We start from the raw sequence: 24,847 nt of genomic DNA on the forward strand, positions 1-24,847 counted from the left end.
AGTTCTTAATCCATCGAAGAGTACACTCATCCAAGCCATGAGCTGCAGCTTCTCCAGGAGAATGCCAGGGGATAGTGTCAAAGGTTTTACTAAAGTCCAGATATGCAACATCCACAGCTTTCCCCTCATCCACTAAGCAGGTCACCTTGTCATAGAAGGAGATCAGGTTGGTCAAGCAGGACTGTCTTTCATAATCCCATGCTGACTGCACTTGACCACTCGGTTGTTTTGTATGTGCCGTGTGATGTTCCTCAGGATGATCTGTGCCATGACCTTCCCAGCACCAAGGTCAGACTGACAGGTCTGTAATTCCCCAGATCCTCCTTCCAGCCCTTCTTGTATTTGGGTGTCGCATTTGCCAACTTCCAGTCAACTGGGATCTCCTTGATTAGCCAAGACTGCTGACAAATAATTGAAAGCGGCTTGGTGAGCACCCCCACCAGCTCCCTCAGAACCCCTGGGTGGATCCCATCCAGCCCCATGGACTCGTGCTTCACCGGGGCTGGATACTTCTGCAGAGGCAGCTGAGGAGGGGGAAGACTGGGGTGACACCAGTGATCAGCCCAGCAGAGACCTTCCCTGACTCCTTTCCATCCCCATTGCCCAGGGACACAGGCAGGCGCTGACACGGTCACTCAGGAAATCTTTGCTTCCCTTCTGCTTTTAGAAGGATGGCACTTTCTGTCTGCTGACGGAGAACAGAGAAGGGAACATGCAAGACGGGCCATTCTCCCTCCTGCCAGAGGAATGAACATGCTCATAAACGCATCTCCTTGGGATTCATCACACCAATGAAAACAAACTCCCAGAGGCAGAGCGCTGGCAAAGAGAGGAGGACAAAAGCCCTTCCCTTATGCAGCGCGGGTATTTGAGACTCCTGGCAGCAGGAGCACTGTAATACCAGAAGGGCAAGAGATCGCAGCTTGCTGTGTACTCCTAACCAGCCTCATCAATACCCTCCCCCCCACAGGCAAAACATATCCCTTATAGTAAATAAATACAGAAATAAGCCCTTTGAGAAGCCTGGTGGCTGTGACATGGGAGACCCTGCTCACACTCCCGTTCCCTCTCCAGCAGCCGGGCTCTCCTTGCTACACTACTAATCCCTGGCCTGTTCTCAAACTTTTGGGCACATTTGGGAACTTAAGTCTCTTCATTCCCTCTCTGCTGTACCCACTGCCTTGGCAGCACCCTTAGGCTGGGGTCCCACCTTCACCTGAACCACAGGGGGGGCCACCAGCTGTAGATTCGGCTCCACAGCCGCAGCCAAGCTCCTCATGGCCACCCCAACACCCCACGGCAACACGATACGCACTGACAGGCAATGCTATGCATTAGGAACTGCTCAACAATTTGGCATACAAAGTGCTTTGGGATCCTCAAGAGGCGCTTGAGTCCCAGTCTGGGGGGATCTGCTCCCAGACCCTCCCTCCACCAGCCCCCCTTGCACTTCCACACTTCCCTGGTGCTGGAGCAAGCCGCCGGTTGTATTTCAAGGCCTGGCTTCCCAGAAAGCAAAAGCTCTCCAGGAATGCTCCCAAGAGGCAAAGGACTGACATAACTCAGCAGCTCTCGGTACTCTGCCTGTTTTGGAGGACAAAGCAAAGACAGCCCCTGATGTGGAAAGTACAGCTGCCTGAGTCACAAGCCTGACTTACGGCAAGGGTGGTATTTTGTAACAACACAAAATCCGCGTTCGTGATGCTCATCTTGACTAAGACTTTAAAAACAACAACAATCTGTCTGGCCAAAGTGGCCAAAAGCAGCAAATGTCCTGCAAAGCTCCAGTTAGCTGAACACACTGCCAGGTATCCCACCCGTGCTCCCTCCACCTCTGTGACAATGGCGTAAGGAACAAACCAGCAGCACAGAGGCAGCCTGCTCTGTTTGCAGTAACAATTTGGTGTTTTGTCACAAAGATTTTCCTCAAATGAAGACACCGCTGTGATTTATCAGATGCATTTAAAGTGAGCTAACTCCCTGCTAGTGTAAAATCCCAAGAACCCTAAAATCAATTTAAGCAACTAGTGTCCTGACTTCAATGCTCTATTTTTTTCAATGCCTAGCATGTATCTATAAAATTCTATTTTTATTATAAAATATTTTAACAGGCCAAAGGGTTCATTTACACAGCTTTTCTTTTTCAACCATGAAATGGGAAAGGTTTGTTGGTTTGGCTCCAGCGGTGCCACAGTATTTTCTTCACCAATGTTTCTCTTTTTCAATTCCACCTGCCCCCAGAACCACAGGGTTCATATTTCACAAGTTTTACTAATGTTGCCTTAGAGGAAAGAAATCAGTTCTTCACCACTCAGAATCCACTGCGAGCCTGAGGTTTCCCAATGCTGTAGCTGAGCCCTGGAGTACCGAGGGCAACTGCCCAGTGCAAACAGTCCAGTGTCCCCTGTCCCTTCCACATCCAAGTGCTCTGGATACTGTGGTGATTCTGCAATTAGGCACTTCCTCATATATCAGCTTTGGCTCTGCACAGCCACAACATCTTAAGCATGAACACTGCCAAACGAACAGACCGATTATTTAGACAACAAAGTCCTGGTGCACAACATGTGCTACTGAAATGCAAATAATTAATCACTGAAAACATACAGACAGCAACTGCAACGTGGACACTGGATTCCTTTGTGCCCCAGGCTCCTGTCCCAAAGCCGGTTGGAGTTTGGCTGCTGATCTTGCTGGCCCTGGTCCCCTGTCAGGAGCTATCGCTGTGGGACACGTCCTCCCTCTGTGCCCTTGCCACCCGCTAACCTGAGCTGCCGCTGGGCATTGCAAAATACAGCAAGCACCTGGCAACGTGAAAAACACAGGAGATTAGACACTGGAGATACTGATTGCTAAAATCAGGAGGTTAATTTTCACTTCCCCTTGAGTGCTAAATAATACATGGCCAGCACTCACCTTGAGCCCAAGCGTGTGTACAGCACCCACTGCACAGCACGCCAGCCCCTGGCATTTCAATCCTTGTGCAGTGTGAAGCAAACAGCACCTGACTGCAAGTCCTGGTCCCACGCTGGGTCTCCCCTTGCTGGGACAGCTTGTTAATGTTTATCTGAGGAGCAAATGTTTTTGCTGACCTGGGGCCTCACCCGCCACACCATGCCATCACACCCTGCTCTGCCCAAATGGCTCATGCACAAAGCACCTCGGGCACTGCTGACAACCCCACCGAGGCAGCAGGTGAGGGTACAGACAGGTGCAGGCAGTGAAGCCGACAGTGAGAGGCAGGAGGGGAGGCTCTCAGGTACATTCTGCTGGAAAGGCAGCGAGTGGAGCTGAGGTAGCACCCATCACAGGGCTAGCGGGCAACAGGGCTCTTACAGGGGTTCCACCTTCTCAGCCCCCTTTCCAAGCAGGATCAGGACTGCTTTGGGAAAGAAAGCAGGGAGCACTAGGAGTTTCTAGAGGTGGGGGGGGTGTGAGGGCTCCAAGACAGGTTTGTCGCTGCCCTGCACCTTTCAGCAGCTGCAGCAGAGATCAGCAGCAAACCCCCCTCTCTCACAGCCCCTCCATCGCTCCCTGGGGCTGCCCCTTATGGTACCAGTGCTTGGGACAAGTTCTTCTCAGAGCAGCCAGGAGATCCGAGGCTACACAGGGACTGCAAAGAGATGTCGGTAGCCAGAAACCCTTGTCCATCCCAGCCTCCAAACTGCCCGGGACGGTACACGCTGCTTTCTTGCAGTGCTATCTCAAACTCCCTTCGCCGCCTGCAGCGGGGGTACCAGCCCCAAGGGACTCATACCACTGCATCTGCAAAGCTCTGCCGGGGACCCAGCGACGCCCAGACACCACGCACTGATCGCAGCACGGCCCCACCAGCAGCGCAAGCAAAACCCCTGGAGTGCGGGACAAGTGCGTGGAAATGCGTGGAGGGGAGAAAAGCCCGCACAGCCGCGGTGCCCGAGCATCCCCCCGCCGGACACCACGGCCCCACGGAGCGCCGAGAGGTCCCGTGAGCACCATTCCCCTCCACCTCTCCCGAATGTTTCTGAAAACACCTCGCACTTGCAAACCTCGAGTCCAGCCTTTCACACAGCAACAGCGGGTGAAAGCATTGGGGGGGCGAGGAGGGCGACTCCATTTCCACCCCCATTGCTTCCCTCCAGCTAGGGACTTTCAGAGCCAGCCCTCGGCAGCAGTGCCACCCCTGTCCCCGTCCCGGGGTGTCCCGCAGCCCACACCTGCCCGCCCGTGTCTGCGCGTCCCTGACAGCCCTGCGCACCCGCCGCCAACTCTCGCAAGCCGGGAACAAAATGCAAAGCCTGCTGCAAGGGGAAAAAACCTTCAACAAACCAACCCAGCAGCCTCCAGCCGTCCCGCGGCCAGAGCTGTGCTGCAGTCCGCCACAGAAAACAAAAACACCTCCTCTCTTCCCACCTCCTCGGGCTCGCTGTCATTTGAGACCAAGTTAAACAAACCGGGCAATTTAAAAACTTTGGTTGGAGCCTCAACAAAAGGATGGTCTGTGCTTGTAGCAGCATTTCACCCAACTTCTCAGTACCACATTCCTGAGTCCCACAGTCACAGTCTCACATTCTGGGCAAATAGTCCGTTTATTTCTATTATTATTTCAGCAGAAAGTCCTATACCACTCGGCAAAAAAAAAGCATTCGTTGTCTCTGGGCGTTGTTTAAACTGTCCCACTGACGGCAATAGCCGACACAGCCCTACTGAGCCGCGCTCAGACCTGCTCCTGGCATACCTTGAGCCCCATGGATTTTGGCGCAGGGTGCCACCTCCCCACAGTCCCCTGGTGGGGACAGCACTGGCACCACTGCTTGAGGTTGCCCTCCTGGCTGGGGTCCCACGGCCACCAGCTCGGGTGTGAGAAGGGAAGCGAAAAGACCCCGCGGGACGCCCGGCTCCGCAGGCAGCGCTGCCCCCGGTGCAGCCCCGAGCCCGCTCCCGCAGCCACTCCCGGCTGCGAACAGTAAGGTCATGAGGTAGTGAAGCACCGGCCACGGGCAGGAATTTCCTCCGGGGACGAGCTTTCTGCACAGCTTTAAATTTCTCCCCACCCCTCCTCAAGATACTCACGGTTGTGCCCCTAAACAGGCAGACTGCGAGAAACCCCCCCGACCCTGCCCGGGCTAACCCCCCGCCTGTTTACCGAAGGTTTGCTGAGGTTTGGGTTTCTTGCAGCCATTAGATTTTAGGCGCGCCCTAGGAAAGGATCATTATTATTATTAACGGGGGGGGGGGTGTTTTCCTTGGAGAGAAAGGCTCCACTTTATAACCGACGTGTGGCACGGCAGAGCCCGTCGCGTCTCGAAGCTACCCGCTAGGCACAGTACCTTTGCAGTGCGAAAAGTCCTCGGCATGAGGGAAGGAACCCTCTTCGCAGAGCAACTCGCAGGTTTTATCCGATGCCAGGGGGTAGCCGTTGTCCTCCTCGTTGTACTCACTCCTGCCGTTGCTGTTTGAGTAGCCGTTGACATACATCTTCGGGGCGGACCTGCGGAGGCACAGGAGCTCCTGGAAGGCGTACCTGAAGTCCGGGCTCCGGCAGTAGATCAAAGGGTTGAAGCCAGAGTTGACATAGCCCAGCCAGTTCAAGAGGATGAACACGTACTTGGGTATGATGTCGTCCTGGATGACGTGCACGATGTTGACGATGAAGAAGGGCAGCCAGCACAGAGTGAAGGTGCCCATGATGATGCCCAGGGTCTTGAGGGCTTTCTGCTCCCTCAAGAAGAACTTGGAGATACGGCGGTGCCCAGCTCCCCCTTTCTGCTCCTGCTCCTTGTTCTGGATGTGAAACCTCCCCTCGCTCCTCTCTATCTTCTGCAACTGCTTCTTGGCCACCTGGAAGACCCTGGCATACACAAACACCATGACCACGAGCGGCAGGTAGAAGGAGATGATGGAGGAGGCAATGGCATAGGCTTGGTTGGTGAAGAAGTCACAACATGTGTCCTTCTCGTAGCACAGGATGGCCTCGTCACTGTCTGCCCGGTACCAGTGCATTTGGATGGGCAGGAAGGAGGTAAGGACCGAGACCACCCACACCACGAGGATGACCACGCGTGCCTTGCTCTTGGTCAGCAGGCTCTGGTACTTGAAAGGGGAGGTGATGGCGAAGTACCGGTCCACGGCAATGACGCAGAGGGTCTCAATGCTAGCCGTGACACAGAGCACGTCCAAGGAGGTCCAGAACTCACACCAGAAGTTCCCAAAATTCCACATCCCCATGATGATGTGGCTGGCGCCAAAGGGCACCACAGCCAGGCCCATCACCAGGTCAGCACAGGCCAGCGAGCTGATGAAGTAGTTGGTGACAGTCTGCAGGCGTTGGAACCGGGCGATGGCAGTGATCACCAGCACGTTGCCGAAGACGATGACCAGCACGATCACCGACATGAGGATCCCCATGCCCACCACCCACAATTCCCGCGACAGCGTGGGGTCGGCGGCGCTCTGGTTGGCGCTGACGTTGCCACCGGGCAGCTCGGTGCCTGCCAGCTCGGTGCCTGCCAGCTCCATGGCCCCCCCAGCAGCCCCCCGGGCAGGCGGTGGGGGCTTGGCTTTGCCTAGGGATCCTCCGCGGCAGCGCTGCACCGGGAGCCGCGCATACGGGACGGCAAATGCGGGGCGGGCTGGGCGCGGGGGCGCTCCCGCTGTGCGCTCCTGGGACGGGACCGCTCCGCACCGCTCCGTCTCGTTTCGTTCCGTCCCGCTGTATCCGGTCTCTTCGTCCCGCTCCGACCCGTCCCAGGCGGCGGCCGCGCTCCCGCCCGACTCCCAGCCCGTTAGGCGCCGCGGAGCTTATAGCGACACCCGGCGTGACATCAGCCCGCCACAGCCAATGGCAGCCCGCGCCGCGCCCCCCGCGCACCTCGCAGCCCTCCACACCCCCCTGCCTGCCCCACGCGTGTCCCCGCCCTGCGCGCTCCCCACCGACGGCGCGTGCTGCGCCCCCGTCGCGTCCCCGTGCCCCACGCGCGTTACCCACCCCTTGGTGTCCCCCTGCTCCACGCGTGCTCCCACCGCGCTGTGTCCACGCGTCCCCCCCACTCGTGCTCCCCATCCTACAGTGTCCCTGTGCTCTCCACGCTACATGCACCCCCACGTGCTGCCTGCCCTGCAATGTCCCCCTGCCTTCCACCCCGCAATGCCACACATGAACTCCTCGCCTCAGGGGTGTCCCTGCACCCCCTCCCCCACCTGTGTCCCCACACCACACATGAACTCCCTGTTCTGGGGTGTCCCCACATCCCACCCCACCCATACACCCTGTGTGCCCCCCACGCCGGGCTGTCTGCAGGACACATGGCACCAGGAGAATCCTGAGGACACTGGCGCTCACAGAGACTTTGTCCCTGGGGGGGACTGGGGTTTGGCTTTCCCCAGAGCCCCCATCCTCACTGGTGACACTTTGTGCCAGGATGTCACCCGGGTCTCTGTCCCTGCCATCCCCCAGCCTGGCACCATTGCTGTGGCTTCACCCGCAGCCCAGGACCCCTGTGAGCACCCGGGCAGCCAGGGCAGGGGTGCATCCAAGCGCTGGAGCTGCAGCCCAGCCCTAGAAATCCTGGAGCTGCTCAAGGGCACAGACCCCCCAGCTGTCCCAGGAGCACTGGCTGGGCAGGGGGGCTGTGCGAGTGCTGTGCACTGTGGTCCCCCACACTGCAGCCAGGAATGTGGTTAACTCCAGACACTATCACAAATATTTCCCTCCAAAGCAAATAAATTTGATAAATAAGGATTAAGGAATCCTGCAAACTTCCTTTTAGCCTAACAGGAGACAACGCCACTGCTGGTGTTTTGTTTCTACCCATTGCTCTGTACTGATACCGTCCAGTCTCATGCTGCTCTTCCACAGAAACAGATCACGCTACCTGCAGGCCTCAGGGGGCTTGCAGAGGTGACGGTGAAGCCTGAATGCTGTGGTTCTAAAGCTGCCCTGTGCCACAGAAATGGAGAATAGGAAGAGTTGCTTTTGCCCAGATTTACCCCCAGAAGTAGCTGCAGCTCAGTGTCTCCTTGGGTGCTGCACCGTGTCCCTTCCACGGCAAAGGCAGCGGAGGGACTCCTGCCTTCGTTAACAGTTAAACAAGCTATTTATAGAGAAGAGACGGGTGTACAGCGAGGAAGCTTTGTGGTTTAAAACAGAGGGGCAAATGAGGTGCTGGAATCAGGAAATCAGATGAAAGGCAGTTTCAGCGGTATGAGGTTCCTGTCCAGGCAGGGATCTTCTTTAACAAGTGGCTTCCCCGCACTGTTTCCACACTCCACATCTCATCTGCACACCTCAGGGCTTTTAAAAATACAGAGACGTGAACAGAAGCACTGCAGGGCTCCCCTTCCCACTGCACACACATGCAGCTTTCAGAAAGCATTTTGGAAGAGCCACGTGTGCAGTGCTAATGACTTAAGCTAATTGCCAGGTGAGATAAATGGGACTGTAGGTTTCCCACACATACCAGCAGCTACAACTGTGAGCAGCCAGTGTGAGCCTGCAGCACTCCACGGAGTTCACACCAGCCAAGGGTCTGGCCCATTTGCAGCCGCAGGCTCAGTTACCACGTACTGGGTGCCAATATCTGTTCCCCAGCTCCCATGCACACAGGCTCCCGCACATCCTCTCTGCATGGGGGCTGGCGGTGCTCACCTCGCATGGGAAGCATAACAAGAAACTGCTGGAAAAACAGAGATGCAGATGAGATGCAGCAGTGGGAGAACAGAGCAGAAGGGGGAAGGAAAAGCAGAAGGTCTAGGAACTAAGCATTGTCCTCAGCTCCCTATTTTCCCTTCGTTTTTAAGAGCTGATCCGAAAGCTTAAGTGCACAGTATAAGTTTCTGGGGATAACCTAGCGCGTTTGCTGTTCCTTTTCCTGGGGGTCAGGCTAACATTTGGGAATAGTCTGACACCAAATCAAAACGTCCAAAAAGCATGAGGTCCCCTATCCTAACAGATATACAAATGCTCACCCCTTGCATGGCACACTGAGTCTTGAAAGGAGGAGAAGCAGATTTGGGGACTTGGTGGGAAATGCTATTTTTCTGGGAGAGTCAAAGCTAAATTCTCTGCCTCATAACAAGTGCTTTATCAAAGGCCCCTGTATGTCCTGCACATCCCGGTAACAGTCCTACATCCCTCTCCTGAGCCTGCTTCACAACTGTGGAAGTCTCCATGGCCTAGGGTACAGAAGTCAGCTCGGCTTACACCTATATATTTTGTCTTTGTCGTACTATATTCATAGAAGCCTAAACCTCTGCTTTGGTTAATGGGGTGTGGTGGAGGAAGCAGAGAAATGCTGATTTTTCTTCCTTGATTCTGCAGCTCTTGCTTGTGTTGGCAATCTTTGTTCACCTGTGTGGGGTGTGCTGGGGTGGGCCCATGGCTTGAGCTGATTTCTGCCCTTGGCTATGCAGCTGTGACCCACACCACGTGGGACCAGTGACTACAGGTCCAAAATATAGGCAGGAATTTGCCACGCATAAAAATAAATTGCATCACCCAAAGTCTGAGTTGCTTTTGAGGTTTGCAAGCCTTCATCTGTGCTTTTGAGTAGCCATTAGCTTTCCAGCATGTTCAAGGCTTCTTATTTAAACAAATACAAACCCAAACCTCAGCGGGGAGGTTAGGAAGACAGTTAAGTTTGCACTTCTTACACTTCCTAAAGTGCTGGGGAGAGCCCCAGCACACCCCAAAATTCCTCGTCCTGGCTGCCTTGCATTTGGAGGGTATCAAGCACAGGCACGTCTCATTTGTTTCATGCAGCACATCTGCACCACTGACCCCGCTGCTTTGTCATCACGCTAATCTTTTGTCTTTTTATAATTGGATGTGTGCTCCCTCCTTGCTGGGTGACATTTGAAGAACGGCCTGTGGGATCAATGAGAAAGGCAGGATTGGTAGAAAGAGGTAATCACTTTTATTAGCCCAACTGACATAATTGGAAGGAACAGCCAGGCTTTCGGGCATGCAAGACCTTCCTCAGGACTAGCTGGGATGCTGGCCTTAGCCCTGCCTGCCAAGATGCTTATCACAAGCTGGAAAGCACGAAACACTCTGATATCAAACAGCTGGCCAGATCAGGGCCTTGGCAAGCCCTCAGATGTGACAGTCTTCAACACAGCATTTGGTGGGAGAGGAATTTGTAAAATCCTCTGCTTGCAGAGAACCGATAAGCAATAGTATTGGTCCAGTATGTGGCTGTAGAGCAGCAGAAGCCGTGAGCAGAGAGCAGGGAATCATTCCTCCTTCTGCGGCTGCCGAGCATCACCAGTCCCTGCTGCAGGTGAGCAGGTGGGCACCCTCCGGACAACCTGGCGGTGCCTGCTCGGAGGGGCTGCATCCTGCTTTCCCCCTTCTCTCCGCTGCTTTCGTTTGCTTTGCCAGCAGCGGCGGTGCTGGGGCAGGTCACTGGGAAGAGGGATGGGGACACACTCCATGCCTTTCTCTGGTGGCTTTTGGCTTCTTCATTCTCCTGTTTCAAAGCAGCTCGGCGGGGCTCAGGGAGCCTGCAGCAGGTTCCCCATGGCAGCAGCAGTGCAACCTCCTGGCTCTTGCTTTCTCTTCCTCTGTGGCTTTACAAGCCATGAGGGGGAGCCACCCGTGACTCATGGCTCCCCAGCAATCTCTGTTATGTTCTTTTGGAACAACAGTGCAATTAGAAACCAGGGTTTGAGTGACAAAACATTCATCTTTGTTTGCTTATTTCTCTCTTGGAGCTCCCTGAACACCCTGGTGGGAGCTTTGGGGTGTCTCCTTGCTCCAGGAGCCCCCAGCAGTCAGGAGAAGCCCAGGGCTCCCTTTGGCACTCACCTGCAGCGGGGAGGATAGCAGAAGGGACAGAAACACTCCTGCTACGGGGAGATGCTGCCACTTCTTCCCTGGGGCAGCCGTCCCCAGCCCCCCAAAAACTGTGCTCACCCTTTGCTCTGCAGGGGACAGGGCAGTGCAGGGGTTCTGCTCCGCTCCGGGGCTGCAGGATGGTGTGAAGGGCACCCAGCTGACACGGGAGCATCCCTGATGCTTCCACAGGTGTCACCACTGTTAAAAAGTGCCTGTCCCCGTATTGTCCCTCCATGTGAGTGTGCCACGGAGGTGCAAAGTGAGCAGGGAGAGAAACCAATCCTCTTCCCCCACGGCAGGCAGGATCCTCTGCTCCCCTCTGTGCATCTCCAGGGGGAGATCCTGGAGAGATCCAGCAGATCATGGTTATCAACCTCTGAAGTGCTGGCATTTGTCGGGAAGCAGTTAGTGTCCTTTTTTTTTTCCTTTTTAGATCAAGGAAAAAGGAAACTGCTAAACTGCTGAATATGAGCGATGACTCCAGCGAAAATAACTGAGGCACTTGATGTGGAACATGACACTGGCTGGAACAGCTGAGCACCAGAGATTCATTGTCTCTGGGCCAAATACTGAACTGCTTGTCTGTAAATCAATACTGATGGTGAATACAGGTTACAAAATGACACAACATGAGGGCAGCAGAGGAAACAGAAGAGAGCATCAGAATAATAGTTAGAGATAAAAGATTGTTATCAAGACTTTTTTTCTTCTCATAACTGTTTTTCCCATAATTGAACATGGTTTTCACAAGCAGAGGAGATCACCGTCTCTAACCTGCACCTCCCTCTCAATGTGTCCCTGGCAGTGACCTCCGAGCCCCTGCTGCCACAGGCTCTTCTTGTCCGCTCCGCAGGATCTCGTTTCCCACATGGTGCAAAACCGCGCTGTGAGGCTGCAGCAGGGGACTTTGCCACACAGCGGAGGCTTTTGGAGTGCAAAACACCTCCAGGCATCAGCTGCACTAAGGTGGCTTCTGCTCCATTTCCCCCACCCAGCAGATCAGAGGAGACACCAGTCAGGTGCAATGGGCACCTGGGGCAGAGGGCAGGTGAGGCTACATAAAGGTAGCCATAATTTCATGGGAGCCTGGGCTGGAGCCGTGCTGAATTGCACACTCATAATGTGAGGCAGACAAGCCTGATCAAACACAAATGCACCGAGTTGTGGCTATACTGAGGTGCCTTGCTTCTTACTTCCATCTCCTTTCGTGCCTCTGTTCTCGCAAGGTGCTGTGAGCTCCTCAGATAATCCTCAGTATCACCAGGCAGGCGGCAGATTGTGTGGCACCTACACTGAGTCAGTGTGAACCTCTGACTCACATTAATAAGGGGCATCTGAATAGGAGGCACACCAGGGGAGCACCACAGAACATACAGGGTCCTCTGCCACCTTCAACTCTCCACCATCAATGTGCTGTACCCCTGAGGTGAATCCTGGTCCTGGGGATGGAGGTCCCTGCTTGCAGTGGGGCCAGAGCTTCACCTCTCATTCCTAATTTTAGAAGGCTACTTCATGAGCTTGTAGGAAAAGGAACTCTGTGTGCCGGAATATGTGCCCAGTTCTACTGAGTCCAAGAGGAAATTTGCTTTTTCCTGAGAGCTTTCTTATCAAATCTGCTGCATATCAAACCCAAAATAGCTTGTGTGGCTGCTGGTCAGACTGAGCTTTCCCTCAGATCTGAGGGATGGTTGAAGGGCCGGAGGAGGACTTGCTAACGCACTGCTCCAGTGGCATGGCCATGGCGAGTGTTGTGTGCATGCTCTTTATCTGGTGTTAACACAGGGATTTTAATTTAGTTAATTCCCTTTTCTATCGGGGGAAAGGCCTTTGGCATGGTTTGAAAGCAGGTACAGCAACATGTGCTGGGGCCAAGCCAACAGCCGGAGCCTGGGTGCCCTGTCCCTGGCAGGACAGAGCCACCTGGGGAGCTGAGATGTGCAAAAGGAGAAGATGGCCAGGTGGAGATGGGGCTGAGCTCTAACGATAGCTCCACACTGTGTGCATGGCCAGGAGGACCGACAGCAGCAGGAGTGGTGCAGGAGGAACGGCTTCAGCAGTGCCAAGGTCCTGGGCAGATTTGAAGAGCCAGTGATGGATATTCTGACACCTTAGCTAGAGGATGGTAGGTCAGGTCTACCATGCCCACAGTGCCAGCAGGTGCCTGGCCATCCTGTGGGCATCGCTCAAAAGCTGTCCCTGCAGAGCTACGAGGTCTTCTGAGCCTTCGGGTAATCGCTTTGCACTTGAATGGCTGGCTCCAGACCCGGAGTGTCAATACACACAAGGAGAAAAGACTATAGTCTTTGGCATTTAGTTCCTAGATCACATCGACCTTTTCAATCATTGTGTCCTTAATTTGCTATTTTCCCTCAGTGAGGCAAATTAATTAATCCTTATTCCTCCAGGCATCTGAAGAGAACATCCACTAAGGTCTATCCGGTCTTTTGGAGCAGACTTCACAAGGTAGTGCTAAAAATATTGTTTTTCTCTGTGGTTACAAAAAAAATAGTCCCACCCTTCCCCTAAATACCTTGCTGGAAAAAGGAAATTACAATTCTGAAGTGGCTCAGGGTAAGCCCAGGCTTGTCTCATTTCTTTGTAATGTCTCAGTTTAACTGTAGCCATCAGTCTTCCTACTTTACATAAAGATTGGGAATTTGCGGTGGGAATTGTCGTGGAAGTTTTGCCATTAGCATGAAAGTGAATCGACACCCTAAGACAAAGGTGGAAGTTGTGTTATGCAAAATTTGGGGGACAGGAAGATCCTTTAGTAGTTAGTGCGTTTGAGGAAAATGATCACACTGAGATTCCTATACACAAATATCTCCGGGACATGGAAAAATAGTTGTTTTGCTAGTTACAATCACCAAATTTGCCTCATAGGGGGCCTGTCTTGTAGCAAGAAGTGTGGTGAGCTCTGCGATGTGCAGGTGGTGTGGACAGGAGAAGAAGGTGGGCAGAATTCAGTGTGCACTCGCACATCGTTTGCGATCTGAACCCTGTTTAACCCATCCTCTAGCCCTGGGAGAAATTTGCAGCACATTTGCAGTTCATATCACATATCCCACCTACTATACACCAAGAGCCCTCATTTTCTGCTCATTAATCGGGCTAAATTGAGAGCAGCACATGAAAGCACAAGGCACCAAGTCTCTTGAGTGTCCAAACTCTTTACCCACCCCAGCCCACTCTGGAATGCCAGCGCAAACACTGTAACTCCTTAAACAATGTAAGTAATCGCTTTTAGATGGGCTATTGTGTGTGGCATTCATCTCGGAGATGGTATCTGCGAATGGTGTTTTTGTGTGTTAGTGCATTTTAATAGCACGTGAGATTACATCTCTGGCTAGTGTTTTTATTTGCTAGAGTATGGTAATTGGGTGATTTTAATCTGTGGTTGATTTCTTTTTAATGTAGCTAGCCTTGAGGGAAATGGTGTAAGGCTGTCTCTTACTAAAATTAGCCTTGGCAAACTCAAAATCTCCTCTTCCGCCAGCTCACGGCAGAATACTTGCGATTAAAAAAATAATAATAATTGCAAGTTCGACCAGCTAAATCGATAGAAAACCTGCAAGCCTGGGTTTTCTCTCCCACTCAAGCTATTAACCTCTTCGATGGAGGCACAGGCTCAACATCTGAGAACCCTGTATCCTTCAGAATTGCTCCCCAGAGAACAGACGTACTATTCACCAGAATAGTATCAAAGGCTCAGGTTTTTGCATCAAAAAAAAAGGTTGTGCATGATGCCCGATGACTTTTCTGATCGCATCCCTGGCGATGCTGCTGCAGCAGTGGTCCAGCCCTGGCAGCCGGCACAGAAAGCAGGGGAGCTCCGCAGGAGCCCAACCTTTGTGCCCGCACTCCTGTCACACCTGTGTCCAGCTCTTTGAGCCCATGGGGACTTCCATGTCACTAGATGTCCCCAGGAGGAGTTTTTTCACTTACATTTCTAGTTCTAGAAACAGACACCCTCCCTCCAGGCCACTGTGGTTCCAAACATGGGGTTTCTAGCAGCCCACCTGGCTCCTCTGTTGAGACGCTTATTACCCTGAAAATCGTGCTGAGCTCTTCTCCCCGCTGCTGCCAGGTCCCTCTGAGTCAGGGTGTGAAGGCTCTTGTCAAAAGGTCATTGACTGTCCTGGACCCTCTTCTGTGCAGCCAAACAGGAGCAGCATGCATGAAGCTCAGGGACTTGGACATTTTGGGGGGGGATGATGTAAATGCAGATGCAGTCAAATGAATTGATTTAATCCTCTACCTGGAAGGGTCTGTGCACTTTCCTCCAGCGTACCCCAATGCCAGCAGAGAGCCATTGTGCTGTGCTGTCCTTGTCCCACCCCCTTTGCACAGGAGGAGCCCATGTATTTCCCAGCGGGAGTTTTATTCCAGTTTCTAGCCCCTCTGTGAGTCACCACAGCTCCCCACTCTCCCTGTTGTCCCTCTCATTGATGGATTCATTAGTCATCTCTGTTTCGTTTGTAACGTAACCACAGGCAACCAGCTGGCTGCATGTGCACCATAGGGGAAAGGCTGGCAAGGACAGACCTGTGTGCATCCCTGGCAGCACCAGCGGCTCCCTCGGTGCAGGATTTGCCACAGGGGCCATGGGGCAGCACTCTGTGGACTTCCCAGCTCCCTGCTGGTCCATGGTCTCACTCGGGGCACAGACGGAAGGTGACTGTCCCTTTGCCAGCACAGCAGCCACTTTTGCTTCTCAAGACTGGAGCTTGGTACTGGAGCAGCCTTCGCATCCCAGAGCCGACAGCACCGGGCTGTGCTCATATGGGTGAAGGTACATTGGTCTAGAAACAGGAACTTTTGCCCGGCATCTGTTCACAAAACCCTTGTTTCTCACCAGATATCTGCAACAGATCCTTAGTTTTGTCCTCTAAGCTATTGTAGCACAGCTGAAAGAAACAGGCTGAGGAGATCACAGCAACCTGAGCTTAATGTCCCCACTGGGACTGGGGGCACAGCACCTGTGCTTGGCCTTGACACTGAGCTGCAGACTAAGGTGGGTCAGGAGCTGTTGCCACCACCAAATGTAACGTCGGGCTTTTCCCCACAAGAAAACTGAGAGACAGTTGAGGTGAAGGCTTCCTTTTGAGCCAACTCACTCCCTTATACAGTTTCCATAACAACTTAAATAGCTTCCAAAGAGACTGTCTGATGTGAAAAGCCCACAGATTATTTTACAGGCAAAGCAGAGACAAAGAGGAGACCTGGTGGTTTGTGCTGTTTGATGTCCGCTGCACCAGCTATTATAATCTCCTACACCGTATCCCAGACACAATCACTTTTCGTCTGGAAAAAAGCGTTTTCCCTTCCCAGACTTAGAGTTTTAGGGTGACTGTTGTTGATAGATCCTGATAAGATGGAAACATTTCATAGGAAGGTATGCATTCCCTTTCCTTGTAAATCTCAGCTCATTCCTATTGCATGAGTTAAGGCAGCTGCCGAGTCTGAGTGGGTGCAGTTTTAAAAGGGAAAATCCTGCTTGAAGTCCAAAATAAACAATAATGAAATAGCCATGTGAATAGTAATTATAAACTTTTAAATAGGCTAAAGTAAAATAAATAGCAAACCTATCCTTCACCTGCTAGCAACTTGACTTCAGCATCTGTATTTCCCAGCCAGGGTGGATGTGGATGGTTTACTGAAGCAGGTAAAGAAGTCCAGAACACACGAGGTGGCGGCTTTTTGCTGGTCTCTGGTGCCAAGAGTAACAATCTTCTCCTCCAGACCGAGTGTGGGACCAGGAGGTCGTGGGTCCTGGCTCCATCGCTCACTTCTCCAGCCAAGTCTCTGAACCTTTATTTTCCCCTAAGAATTTGAAGTTCATTAACTAAACAACCCCCACCGTCTGTGGTCTTATTATCATTATGAGTGAAGTCGGCAGCTTTTGTGGGAGAGGTGGGAGACCCCAGTTCACAGGAGCTTCGCTATGGGGGAAGGAGTGAAAGCATCTGGCCCGGCCCCACGAGACCCAGCTCCTGGCTTTTTCATGCCTAATCACGGCTTCTCTGTAACTAAAATCTTTCAGAGTGGAGCCCATGTCAAGAAGCAGGTGCCTCATAGCGAGGAGGCAAAAGTGCAGCGTTTGCCTGCCAGTAATGCAGCTGAGCAGGGCTGAGGAGAAACCGGCTCGTCCTACAACGGGCCCCACGCAATCACATAAATAAAAACACCACTGACTTCAGCAGTGATGGTGCCGCTGCAGGTGATTGAGGCTGAGGCTCAATAATCCCAACTCCCTGTTGCTCTGCACAGCTGTAATGCCCAGTAGCCATCTGCCATGACCAGCAGTGCGTTGGGACCTGTGATCTGGCTCAGAAACCCACATCCTCAAGATTGGAAAGAAGTCATGCATATTTAAAGGGTCCTTTCCAGTTCTCTCCATCCTACTGGTGGCAGCACTACTGAATTTCAGGGTTGTCAGTACAGCCAAATAATCTGTTCTTTGTCTATAAAGGGTCTGTGCATCTCTGGAGCCTGTTATCTCTGCTGTTACTGGAAAACTGATAGTAGGTATCCACTACTACTTCTAGGATGGTGGGTAGAGAAGTGCATGCTTTATATGGTCAATACAGTTAATACCACAGCTTAAATGCAGCTAGCCGTCTGCCACATAATATATTGGTTTGGAATAAGGAATGAAGGAGCCTCAAGGGTTTTTTTTATCACTGTCCATCACTGTTTTCTTACTCACATCGATATATACACCCACTGATAAAGCTCAAAGGATTTGATTGGATGCAAGCGTACTTCATCTGGGAATAGGACAAAGCACTTCAGAGAACAGAACCTTGTGTCAGTGGCTGCTGATAAGGACACAGCATTGTTGGCTTTGGATCCTTCACTCCAGGGGGGGGAAATCAGCGCATAGCTCCCATTGAAAATTATAAATCATGAGTTTCTTAAAGGCCTATTGGCCGTCAGGGTTCCTCAATGATGGTCTGAGATGCTGCTGACAGCTCCCATTTGTGCCGTTGTTCAGCAAAGGGTGGGCGATTGTTTGTTCTGCTCTGTCAGGAGGGCTCTCCTGGGAAAACAAGGGAAGGATCTAACAGCAACTGCAGAGCTGAATCATCAGTAGCTCAGCGCATTGCTGCTGGCTGACAGTGGGGGGTAATGAGCCTGATTTGCTCCTCTCAAACCTGCTTTCACACGGCGGGATGGCCTCTAGTTTCAGCGAGACTTGACTGACACACAGGAGACACCAAGAGCCAGCGATGGGGAGCAGGGTGCGCTGGCAGCCCCCTTTATCTCTGCACAGCAGAAGGTCTGATAGCACCCAAGGAAATCTGTTTGGACACCTCTCTCAAGCTCACTTTCACTTGACACAGTAGTTTGTAAAGCCAGGGGGGAGCTGAAACCCTTTTAGTGCCACTGTGTCCAGCGCTTGTCAGCTCCTTGCCCAAAGAGAGGGGATGATAGTGATGCAAGCCAGTGACACCCGGGACCATCCCAGGCTCCAGACCATGGCAAACAGACCCAGGTCTCAGAGCTGGTTCCTCGCGCTGCACAGCACAAAACAGACAGGTTTCTCATCATCATGCTGGTGGCTTGGAGAAAAATAGGATGCATGGAGATGTCTGAGTGCTTACTCATGCATTGAGGAACGTTTTGAAGTTCTGCCAAGACAGAAGGATTAGTGTGTGTGTGTGTGTGTGTGTGTGTGTGAGGATTTTCTTTAGCTGTTTTTTTTCAACGACTGCTTTTAGTTGTGGTTTGGCAAAGCAGCACTGTGGGTCTTTCAAGGGTTGAACTGAGCAGGTCAGTGTCCTTCATAAATATGCCATGGTGAGATGGGACCATAGTCTGGTACAGCAGGGAAAGAACAGAAACAAAGGGCAAAGATAGCTCACTCTTGCACTTCTTCAACACTCAGTGCCTAAATGTAAGCAAATACAGATCTGCTTGCACACAAATTAACATGCGAGACCTCAGTGTCTGGTTGCTGCTCCCTGCACCTCTTTTTACACTACATTTAGCATAGTTGGGAACTATTGATTAAAACCCCTTTTACAGTTCAGGATGGCAGAGGAGAACTAAATAGAGCCATCAGTTGCCTTCAAGGGCCTTTATTGGAAGTAATGGTTTTCAAAGTAGCCAGGATCTGGAATGTAAAGAGACAAGATTTAGGAAAATGAGGAATCCACCCAAGGGTGAGCACTACTTTTATTAATGTAAAGTTCCTTTAATTTGATCTGAAGAGGCAAATCAAATGATTGAGGGCGTTAAGCACCACAGCCCGGGTGGCTGGGCTGGAGTAGCTGCTGGGGATGCTAATGAACCTCCTCTGTTCAACCAGGAAAGCCTCCGTGTGTGGAGATGACTCAGAACTGCTGATGTGAAGTCTAATTGTAACGAACAGTCTCCAGTAACAGCACAGGGAGGAAAGATGTTTTATTATCTCTGCAGTGCTTCAGGAGGGAAAGAAAGCGCTTATAAAATTTGCCTTAGCATGGACCACAGACCTACTGACTTCCTTCTGGAGTCTTGCTGACGTGATGTGAACAGGCTATTGAATGTGGTAATTAACTTTAAAACACGCTAGTGGAGTAGAAAAAGAAAGAGCAAAGAACCTGAACAGCTGCTGAAGAAATGTTTGCACCTAATTCTGAGATAGGAGCACCTCTTCCTTTATTTTTGGGAGAAGCATTTCTTCCTCTCAGATTGAAGGTTGACTTATTTTCCCGCACACTTTCACAGGCTCCATCATTTGCCTCTGTCTCTCAACGCACACAAGCCAGAACTGGAACCAGTGTACTGAAGACATGTGTCACCACGGAGGACACATACAGCACGGAACGGAGGCATCCCAGAACTTTGGGAGCTCACGAATCACACACACTGGACATGCTGGAGGGGTGTACACGTGCATGTGCATAATTCGGATGCCACGGTGTGGAAATATAGTTATGCTTGATTACGGGTCCTTTACTGGTGCCCTTATCTCCGCTTTGATCTCATTCTTCTCCAGCGCTTGAAGCCGAAGCAGATGCAGGCAGAGGTGAGGCGGAAAGGGGGAAGAAGCAGTGTGCAATTAGAGGGGATTTCTGCAATGTTGACAAGCCAGGGTTGTTTAACAATTGAATTAATTTGTTAGTCCCCAGTCAACACCTAACATTGTAAGTCGTTCAAGCTCCTGTTTGCCTGTTCCACAGCCCATGTTCTCGGTATTTCATACAGGTGAACCTTGTGTTCCCTCTGTCTCGGTAACGGTTATCTGCGCTGGATTCTATTACAGCTTCTTGTCATACAGTATGAAAAGATGACTTTCTCATAGGGATATTCATAAAATCCTACATCACAGTGAAGTTCAACTTGGCTCTACACTCAGTATAATTCAGAGCCGGATTTGGAACTCCTGACATCCTCAGGGTAGAGGGACTGAAATTCAGCTCATCTTTTTGGACTTCCATACTGTACTCTGAGGGATGGAATCCACTGCAACAGAGGAATGATTAGGACGTTAGCTGGCAGTGCTCCTAGTAGTGAAATGTCTTCATATCTGACCATATAGGGTATTAAGGTCTGCAGCCCAAAACTGTTTTAATAAGAAAAAAACCCCCAAAAATCTATATCCTGTACCCAGTGAGACTTGGTATTTGCGAACACTGGAATGAGCTTGTGGCTGTGCAGTGCACTGAGGAAATTGGTCCTTACATTTTAAATCTTAGAACATTTCAAAGCTATAACTTGGAATAACACATGGAAATGCTAACTGGGATCTGTGCTTAGAGGTCGTGAGGACAGCTGTGCATCGCAAAATGCAAGGAAAGGACCATTCAGATCCATCCCTACAGCTCCTGAAGAAGACAAAGCACTTAACATCAAAGAAAAACTCATTAACGGTGGGGATGATATCACTTCTTGTTTGCAGCAACAAAAGCAAAACTGAATGGGTTTCTAAGTGCCAGGAGTAATATTTCACAATCTGAAAGGTAAATCCATAAAAACTGGGCACTTCCTACTTTAGACACAAACCAGAGAAAGGTTGAAACTGGAGCACTAAGATAAGGTCTGTTCTATACACCAAGAATAGGTTTGTTTTCCATGTAAAGGCAAGATTAAGAAGGCATTCCTGATGCCTAGTTATGATAAGACTGTATCTGACTGACAAGTAGATGAAGATTACTAGGGCTGACCTCCTCTGTCCAAAGCCCATATTAAAGGAGATGGAAACAGATTTGTGAACAAAGCACAGAAACAAGATTGTTTTGTCCTGTTTCAGATATGCAGAGCACATGAAATGAGTTCTCATACTGTCTGTGGAGGTAAATGTTTGTTCAGCTATATGAATGCCTCCTTGACATCCTTCTTCAAGTGCCTTCAGAGAATGTTCTGTCTGCTGAGAGGTGCTTTCTGTTTGTTTGGGGTTTTTTCTTTCAGCTGAAGGCAAATTAGAAGAACAGCAAGATAAGACTTTGTAACTATGCCGATTATAAGAAAATAAATTAAAGTGCCAGTTCAGTGTCAAGGATGTTATATATTCCTTTTCCAGGCTGAGGGAAGGTAAGAATAGGGATCAGTGGTCATGACGGTAGCTGCCACAGGGTTATGATGTCCAAAACCACTGAGACCAACAAGGAGCTTCTGCAGGCTTTCTCCTCTGTTATTGGGTGGTGACATCTGGGAATACATCACGAACTCCTTCTTGTGCAGAATGATGTTCCACCGATGTTGTAGGAGATCATCCCTAGTTCAGCGCCTGTTTCCATGTCTCCTGGATGTTGTACATTCTAAACTAGTTTGGTTACGGTTTGAACGTGCAGAAAACTGCAGGGTTTGTACAGTACGCTTGGCCAGCACACTGGACAACATCAGCCTCATCCCGGGATTTTGTTGCAAGCTTCCCAGCCTGGTGCAGAAAGCCTGAAGATCCTTTAAAGTTTGTACATGCTGATGTAAACAGAGCCCCTTGCTGCGGAAATAAAACTACAGAGAATTTCTGGCACAATTCAGAACAACACATAGTTTTGCGGTGACCTCTCCAACACAAAGATCCATCTCTTCGCTTGGCACCGTGAAAATTGTTTGACATTAATTTGAATTGATGTCTATCTTAAAAGGCTTAAAGATATAAAGACTTAAAAGGCCTCAAGGGCCAAAGCATACAGGCCACCTCGTAAGGTCCTTGTCCTCATTGCTCTTTGCAGAAGCAGAGAAACAGTATCAACACTGCTTTTTTTAATCCAGGTCAAGCTGAAATGCGGGAAGGTTAAGTGAGTTGCCCAGGGACACACAGGAAATCAGTAGCAGAGCAAATCTTCCCAGTCCTGTTTCCCAGCGCTCTGCGTGTGCCCTTAGCACAGGTTTTCTCCAGTGGCCGAGGTGCTGCTGGGCTGAGCACCCCCTGATGATGGGAACCGTACATCCCACTCCAGCCCCGCACCGAATCTGCGCCTCTTCCAGCTGCAGGTCTGCCCAGTTGTTTCAGTTTGTTTCCCAGACTGGGGAAGAAAGAAAATGCTGTAATTTGGCAGTGGTCCGACAGCAGTTGACCTTTACATGACAAGCAGTATTCCTCAGCAGCGTGCATCAGTTGGTTTACATTTATTTTGTTCAGCTTCATCTCTCGCAGGCATCCCAAGTGAAGCCAATTGGATTAGACAGGCTGGCTCGCTCAGCATCTTGAACTAATCTGTAAGGAACCGGCAGCACGATAGTCATTAGGCAGCAGTTGCTGCAAGCAGCTTTGGGGAATTTGTCTCCTCTAAAGAGAGTTCTGGTGTCAGAGGGAGGGTTGGGAAAGCCTCGGCAAACAGGGTTTTGTTTGTCTTGGAAGAACTTCAGGGAATCACAGGGAAAGCTGTGACTGGTGGAAATGACCCCATCCAGCTTTTTACGTGAGCCTTTTGGAAGCCCTTCCAGCTTCCCGCTGTATCTTTTAACGAACCCTTCCTAAAACGCCAGGTCTTAGCTCCATCCCTGCCACAGCCGTCACAGCACAAAGCAAGTTTCTTTCTGTAAAACTGATGAAATTCCACCAAAACCAGAGCACAATTTAGGCACAGAGATACAACTTAAAAGCTTTATTGGCGTATTTTGGACATGTGCATTCACTTGTTCAGACAAAGCAGAAGGTTGTCGTGGCCCAGGATGTTTCCCCAGTGACAAGCCAGAATTCAGTTTGGGTTAAACACCTGCGATTGCCTACGAGACTAGGATGTACTTCCAAATTTTGCCCATCCCTGAAAAAAACCTTCCATTCACGTACACCCATATGGCTGCAGTTTGGTCTTTGATTGATAGAGGTCCTGTGTCCATGCCCCACGGCTGCGGGATTGCTGCAGGTCAGGGGAGCAGCGCCTGTGCTCCTGGAAAACCTGCACGTGTGGTACCCAGGGTTCCTCTGATGGGACCCCAGGGCATGTTCAGAATGTTCTTGGGCTCCTGCAGAGGGTCAGAAATCTGTGTCGGACCTGGTCTTGAAGCATGGAGGGACTTGAGGATGTTTGGAAAGCTTTGGGTTATGGAGCATGGAACATCCTCACCCTCATCTACCATAAGAGGTCTGTTGTTCACGCGGCTCCTGTTGACATGGCCTCCTCTATGAAGGTTTTCCCAGCAGGAGACAACACACAGAAATGTGTTTGTACAGGACGGGAATGAGAGCCGAGGCTCCAGCCTCACGCCCAGGTGGGCTCCAGCGACAGTGCCCTGGAGAGACCTGCAGAGAGGCAGCAGCGTCGCCCCCAGCCCTGGCCCAGCCTTATCAGCTTCTTCACCAACGTGACTCAGAGGAAATACCAGGAGGCTTTGAAGCTGCTGAACCAGGCAGCAAAGTCCTGTCAGCTCAGCACCGTTCCAGTCCCAGCAGGAAAAGAGCAAGATCGCTCCACCATACCCAGGGTGACACGCTCTTCCAGGCATTAGCCTTTGCATTTGTTTTCATTTGCTGCTGTCAGAGCAGGACAGCAGGATCTGGCCATTTATCAGAGACATTGGCCATGTTTTATGAGATTTCAGGCTTTTTCACAGCTTCTGGACCTCAGGAATCTGTCATTCAATGACTCATTTCCACAGGGGAACCTCTGGTCAGAGTCAATTCATCATCACAGCCCCTGGCTTATCAACACACTGTCCAGGTGGGAGAACTGGATCGGGAGGACAGTTTTGAGTGGATTGCTTAAGAGGAATGTCACTGCCAGGAACAGAACCAGAACACTCCATTGCCACGTTACCACTTGTATGTCTGGTGCAACAGTAAATAATGTTCTCTGGAAACATCAGGAAGACATTCTTTCACGTCTTAAAAGCAGAAATTGTGTAGATCCTGGAGATCCAATAATGCAGTGATGAAACATAAAAATCTTTGTATTTTTTTGAAATTTCAAATGGGTTGGGCGGTATCCAGTGGTTTTTGGCATTAAAAGCAGAAAGACCATGCAAACAGAATTTGGCTTGGCTGGGTTTTTTGGTTTAGATCTGAATTGGAACTCACTAAGTAGAGTCAGAATATAACATGTCTGTGTTGGCATTAAATGATACCAAGGCAATGTCAGCATGTGTGTGCTGTCAGCAATAGGTAGACATGTGTTCAGGTTCATATTCATGACCATATCACATGAATATCCACACCAGAAATGTCTGTATTCACATCCCAGTCTAGCCCAAGCCTGCAAGTCCTGATAATTTACTGGGTGTTTTCCCACGTCAGCCACTATCCACAAGGTCAGCATCACCAGTATTGCAACACACCTGTAAACTGGAGATCTGCGGTACGAGTGGTCCCACTGCTCGCCACCCTGACACTGTAACACCATTTCCCGCAGCTCATGAACCTTCCAGTCTCTCCATCCGTCCCCTTCCGTGCTACGTTCATTCCCTCCTTGCAGTTTTCTTCGCTCTGCCGGCACAGTTCATATGGATCTCAACTGGCTGTCAGTCCTTCCCTTTCAATTTCTGCTTGTGTTCCCACTACAAAACAATTTTGCACGTAAGCACTCAGCTGGCTTTGACCTGATGAGGCTGAACTGCTGTGAACCCAAAAGTGTATCAAGCAGCTTTGGAAAAGGGCAA

General features: G+C 50.9%; 1 protein-coding gene across 1 annotated transcript in view; it reads right to left on the bottom strand.

Annotated features, from left to right (window-relative positions):
- Positions 1 to 6,742, bottom strand: part of ADRB2 (adrenoceptor beta 2) — a 33,790-nt gene extending 27,048 nt beyond the window's left edge. The window contains exon 1 of the mRNA XM_065849289.2: positions 5,310 to 6,742. Within this exon, the coding sequence (XP_065705361.1) occupies positions 5,310 to 6,498 (1,189 nt within the window). The 5' untranslated portion in view covers positions 6,499 to 6,742. The remainder of the gene's footprint in view (positions 1 to 5,309) is intronic.
- Positions 6,743 to 24,847: the final 18,105 nt, after the last annotated feature.

Source organism: Patagioenas fasciata, chromosome 14, assembly GCF_037038585.1.
Source record: "Patagioenas fasciata isolate bPatFas1 chromosome 14, bPatFas1.hap1, whole genome shotgun sequence".
Lineage (NCBI taxonomy): Eukaryota > Metazoa > Chordata > Aves > Columbiformes > Columbidae > Patagioenas > Patagioenas fasciata.